The 5,842-nt window shown below is 49.8% G+C and overlaps 1 protein-coding gene across 1 annotated transcript; it reads right to left on the bottom strand.

Annotated features, from left to right (window-relative positions):
- Positions 1–2,718: 2,718 nt before the first annotated feature.
- On the bottom strand, positions 2,719–4,831 carry LOC148109698 (uncharacterized). Its single transcript, XM_087863202.1, has 2 exons — positions 4,221–4,831; positions 2,719–3,660 (listed from the first exon to the last, which is right to left on the bottom strand). Exon 2 carries the CDS (start codon positions 3,637–3,639, stop codon positions 2,719–2,721), a length of 921 nt encoding a protein of 306 aa, XP_087719328.1. The 5' UTR covers positions 3,640–3,660; positions 4,221–4,831.
- Positions 4,832–5,842: the final 1,011 nt, after the last annotated feature.

Here is a 5,842-nt window from a genome sequence, read left to right as displayed (position 1 = left end):
ACCCACAGAGAGGGACTGAACCACCTGACATTGTAAGGGGGGAAATAAAAATCACACCCTACCTTAGAGGACGCGGCAACTCAACCCCATGAAGTCGAGAGAGACAGTTCTTGATGCAATCACACGAGGCTTTATTGCAGGACCAGCGCGCTGGGGCTCATCTCATAACCCTTGCAAGGGCAGCGGAGAAGAGCCTCGAGCTATGAAAGGGTTAGGTTTTTATGGGGGCTTGTGGGCGTGACCCTCAGGAGACAGTCATTGGGGTGTTTGCAGTTTCTACCCAATCAAGAGTCCAGTTGGCCAGTACAAACTGTCCAATAGGAAATTTTGGCGCGAGGGACTATCAGAGAGCTCCAGAAGATGCAGGGTGGTGGTCTTTCGGAGGGTCTCTCTGTGCGTCATCCTGGGTGGAGGGTGGGAGGGTAACATGCCGGGGGGGGGTGATAGCTCTGGGTGGGATGCAATTAGGCACCCCTCCACCCAGGAGCTCGATTTATCTGTTTATCTTTCGCAAGCAGGCGTGCACAGAAGCGAGAAGGCGAAGCTGTGGTTAGCATTTTTCCAAGTGGGCCCCTTCCTTAAAGTATTTGGGGCGCCCAAACTTTGCTTAAGGGGATTTTCAGTTATGTTCCTCCACGTATGTTTTCTTGCAACCAAACGACTTCAAATATGTCCTTTCATTCCCCCCTTTTTGTTTTTGAACAATTCCAATCATGGAATAGTTGGATCCTCTGAGGGGTTTAACTCTTGGTATTCATGTCTTAACATGAATAGTTGCACAGTGCTGACTTGGCTACGGACAAATTGTATGAGACGATTCAGAACACAAGGGCCTAGGGTAAGGAGTAACAGAATAATTAGCAGTGGTCCTGACAGGACGGAAATTAGAGTAGTTAACCAGGGAGTTTTATTGAACCAACCTTGGAACCACCCCTGAGAGGCCTCTCGTTCTTTTCGTCTCTCTACTAATCTCTGTCTCAATTTAGTCATAGAATCCTTTATTACTCCGGAGTGATCGGAATAAAAACAACATTCTTCATTTAGGGCAACACATACGCCCCCTTGCTGCAAGAAAAGAAGGTCTAAACCCCTTCTGTTCTGTAAGACTACTTCCGACAAGGAAGTTAATGACTTTTCTAGGTGGGTAATGGATTGTTCTAACACTTTCAGGTCTTCATCAATTGACATCCGCAGTTCCTGATAGGATTGGGACCCTTGAACTAGGGCCGCCGCTCCGGTGCCTATGCCGGCAGCAATTCCCAATCCCAATAGGACCGCCAAAGAGATGGAGATCAATTCTCTCTTGTGGCGATCCCTGATTAGGGAACCACCTTGGCGGTATGAATCGAACCTGTCTTCGAAGGGGGCTGTCTCATAGTAGGTCACTTTGGGCAGCAACTGGATCATGATACAAAAGTCTGCGGACTGATTGAAAATACTAGTGTGCAAGCAGGGAGTTAGGCCGGTGTTGCAGGCCCACCATCCGCCCAGGGGAACTAAGTATTTACTGGTCACATTCTCATGGATAATCGTGGTGTTTTCAGTAATATTAGCCCCTGAAATAACATGGGTTTCACTGCATAAGGGCTGATATTCTGGAGTGGGATTTCCTATACAAAGACCCTGCCCAAAAATTTCTGTTAAGGTCAATTTTCCAGGTTTTCCCCAGTTACATCTGTCATCTCCTCCGGACACAGTGTAGTTGCCAGAGTGTACGATCCCTTGGTAGTAAGGAGGGATGGAGGACAAGCATAGCCAGCAGGCCTGTGTCAAGTTAGAACTAGTATGGTTTAAGGCCGTGTAGGCTCCCTGCACTATACTGAACAGCCGCTGCACAGGATGGTAAGTTTTCAGGGAGGAGTTAAGAAAGGGGTGGCGCCGGGGAAGCAGGTCTGCGGTCAGACCATGGGAGTCATAAAACCCCAAGTTCTCCCTTTTAGCCAGTCCCGGGATACTTTCCCTTTATTAGTGAAGGTAACGTTAAGGGTAGTGGCACTTCCTCGTGTCACGCTTATTAAGTCCCATGAGGAAGTTGGCTTCCACGGGGCTACCCCCGTGGTTTCACATCCCCAGCTTTTACAGAAGTAGTGGTCGAAACCTCCGCATTTGCGGACGATTGCCCTTGTTCGACCATCTTTAGGACATATATAGAAGGGGTCCGTTTTTAGTCTATGTTTGGCCATGGGGTCGCGACAGGCTATGTTTTGTTCATCTAAGATGTCCCAGGCATCTAAGCCTGAAACCAGTCTACAGAGATCGGGGTATAGGTTGGACCACCACGCCCAAAGGGGAACATTGTTAGAGATGCTCCATATTGGAGCCCCTAACTGAGAGGTGATTTCCCAGGTCAAGGTAAGTGGACCATGTGGGTTAAGGCTACTTATCGGTAGTTGAATCAGCATCAGCAGCATACACGCGGCGCAGACGGAGTTTGAGGGGGTTGTCAGTCTTTTCCACAGTCCAATTCTTATCGGGGGGGGGCCTCCTTGACGTGAGACGCATGAATCCAAGCCGAGACGCCATCTACTTTGACAGCAGTTGGGGTTGTCAGCAGGACGATGTAAGGTCCTTTCCACCGGGGTTCTAGGTTACCGGCTCGATGTCTCCTTACGTAGACTGAGTCTCCCACCTGGAACCGGTGAGGTACCTGGAGGTCCCCAGGTCGGTAGGCGTCTGCTAATGATTTCCACAACGTCCTTTGGGTGATTTCAAGGGCCTTTAATCTGCTTTGGGTTGACTGTAGTCCCAGTCCGGACGACTCAATGGGAAAGCGAGGTCTATAAGGTTAGGGAGAGTAGTGGGGAGCCCATTGTCTCCAGGGACGTTTTTCCGGGCCTCCATCAGGATTCTCTCGCGTTCCTCGGTCGTGAACAGAGTCTGTAGGAGCTGTTGGCAGTCATCCCAAGTAGGCTGGTGGGAAAACATTAAAGATTCTACCAGGTTAGTTAGGCGTTGGGGATCCTCAGAGAATGGGGGGTGGTTAGTTTTCCAATTATAGAGGTCTGAGGAGGAAAACGGCCAATACTGTAGGGGCTGGAGGCCATTCCCTTCGGGAGGGGGGCCATAGGCTCGGAGGGGAAGGGCCCGAGTGGAATCGGGTGAGATCCCTCGCCTGCTCCTTGTCCCTTGAGCTGGACCTCCTTCCCCACTTGCCCCGCTTTCTTCCCCCGTGGGTTCCATCGGTGGGGCAGAGGGAGGGACGTGCGGGTAAGGGGGAGGCCATTCTAGAAGGGCTGGATCTTGAGACTCAGGGTAAATCTTACGGGGCTCGCAGGAACATTGTTTTATTGTGGACGTTTTTACGTTTAGGGCAGAGGTTTGTGTAGGAGTCTGACTAAGCCACGGCTTTACCCAAGGAGGGGGGTTCTGGACGAGGTCCTGCCAGACAGTGATGTAAGGCTGCTGGTCAGGGTGTCCGTGCGGATTTGGCTGAAAGACAACAGCTTTGACTGCTAGAATTGGTGTTAAGTTGAATGACCCTCCAGGGGGCCAACCAACGCCAAAAGTGGGCCATTCAGAGGCACAGAAGGTTACCCATTTATTTTTGTTGACTTCTACTGACAAATTGTGGGCTCTCGCTCTTACTTCTGACCAATGCCGGGTGGTGAGACAAAGAGGGGTAGAAATAGTTTGCCCCATGGTTTCCTGCCGGATGGAAACCTGCCAAATGAAAAAAACGAAACAGACAAGCAAAAACGAAACAGACAAGCAGTAAAGACAGAAAGCCGTCAAGCGCCCACCGGCCTCTCCGACTCTTAAAAAAACTTGGGGTTAAGAGTGGACGAGGTCCGATATCCCTGGCCGTCTATGGGCAGGTGGGTCAGACCTTCGCCAGAGACCTCCCTATAAAGGGAAACCGAGCGTCCCCGATTCCCTTCCGAAACCACCGGGGCGTCCCCCGGGGGTGCAGCCTAGGGCGTTCGTGGCACGTCTACCCGCCCAACAGGCCACCAGAACCAGATCCAGATGTCAGTCAACCGACCAGATGGCAACAAGTGCCGTGCAGAGCAGACATATACCCAGATGTCAGTCAACCGACCAGATGGCAACAAGTGCCGTGCAGAGCAGACATATACAGCCCACGCAGACACAGAACAAGCAGCAAGCAGCAGGGGGATGGGTACCTCCAAGATTGTGGTCTCTCGAGACGTGGGGATGGTTGCCAATGTTTCCCGGCCAACGCACCATATGTAAGGGGGGAAATAAAAATCACACCCTACCTTAGAGGACGCGGCAACTCAACCCCATGAAGTCGAGAGAGACAGTTCTTGATGCAATCACACGAGGCTTTATTGCAGGACCAGCGCGCTGGGGCTCATCTCATAACCCTTGCAAGGGCAGCGGAGAAGAGCCTCGAGCTATGAAAGGGTTAGGTTTTTATGGGGGCTTGTGGGCGTGACCCTCAGGAGACAGTCATTGGGGTGTTTGCAGTTTCTACCCAATCAAGAGTCCAGTTGGCCAGTACAAACTGTCCAATAGGAAATTTTGGCGCGAGGGACTATCAGAGAGCTCCAGAAGATGCAGGGTGGTGGTCTTTCGGAGGGTCTCTCTGTGCGTCATCCTGGGTGGAGGGTGGGAGGGTAACATGCCGGGGGGGGTGATAGCTCTGGGTGGGATGCAATTAGGCACCCCTCCACCCAGGAGCTCGATTTATCTGTTTATCTTTCGCAAGCAGGCGTGCACAGAAGCGAGAAGGCGAAGCTGTGGTTAGCATTTTTCCAAGTGGGCCCCTTCCTTAAAGTATTTGGGGCGCCCAAACTTTGCTTAAGGGGATTTTCAGTTATGTTCCTCCACGTATGTTTTCTTGCAACCAAACGACTTCAAATATGTCCTTTCAACATTATATAGTAAAGAGGTAAAGCATATCACACCATCAATACCATCTTTTGGAAAGGGCTACTAGACATATAACCCTCATTGCTGGCCCACTGGATGGCCCAAGGCAGCAGTACAATCTAAAAAAGGAAGAATTGCAAATGAGTATCTCTAAGAGCTGACTAAGATGGGTAGGGATGGGGAGTCAATAGGCAGTTATGGCCTATTGGTGGAGATCGGGGCGGGGGAAGGCAAAGAAACACTTCTTGAGTACTTACTATGTGCCCAGTCCTATGATAAGTACTTTACATACATCCTTAAGACCCACAACAAAGCTCCATCATCAGTAGCTACTTACCAGATAAGGAAACAAAAGCTTAAGAAGGTTACCTTACTTGTCTGAAGTCAGACAATTAGAAGACCACAAAGCTATGACTCAAATTTAGGTCCCCAGGACTCCACCACCCATCCTCTTTATACTCTTCATACTGCCAAAGTTAAGGATATTACCAAAGTTCCTGAACTACCAAAGCCATCACAGGGATAGAGAAATGGCATAAAATGGAATTGTTTGTGTAGGCGACTCTGTCAGTTCGCTACTGAGCATCCATTCCCTTCTTCCTCCTTCCTAAAGGAATTCCAATTCTGTCCATCTTTCATGTGACTCTGAGAAGCTCACTTGGGGCATCGACTCTGATCAGTCTAAACAAATCAGTGGATGGCATTCACCTGGTAACTCTTACTGATTACAGAGTGGGCATATGAACTAAAGGCCCAATCAGATTATTGAATTTGTATTCTATATTTCAGGAAGGCATCCCTCCCTCACTCTCTCCTTCTCTCCCCTAATCTCTCTCTTCTTCTCACTCTCCCTCTCTTCTAAATATGAAATCAAGGACACAGGTTTTCCCAATTTCTATTGGTGGCCATCTTGCAACCAGGAGGAGAACTAGTCTAAAGATGAAACAGTGGGGATGCCTGAGTGGCTCAGTCAGTTAAGTATCTGCTTTCCACTCAGGTCATGATC

This window comes from Ursus americanus, chromosome 7 (genome assembly GCF_024610735.1).
Source record: "Ursus americanus isolate L20-20 chromosome 7, mUrsAme1.1.p, whole genome shotgun sequence".
In the NCBI taxonomy this organism is placed as follows: Eukaryota; Metazoa; Chordata; class Mammalia; order Carnivora; family Ursidae; genus Ursus; species Ursus americanus.
The sequence above is the reverse complement of the archived record's forward strand: the minus strand, read 5'-3'. Positions and strand labels throughout refer to the sequence as shown.

What these genes read in the sequence shown, in the direction of transcription:
- LOC148109698 (XM_087863202.1), bottom strand. Translation starts at nt 3,639, where the DNA reads ATGGGGCAAACTATTTCTACCCCTCTTTGTCTCACCACCCGGCATTGG.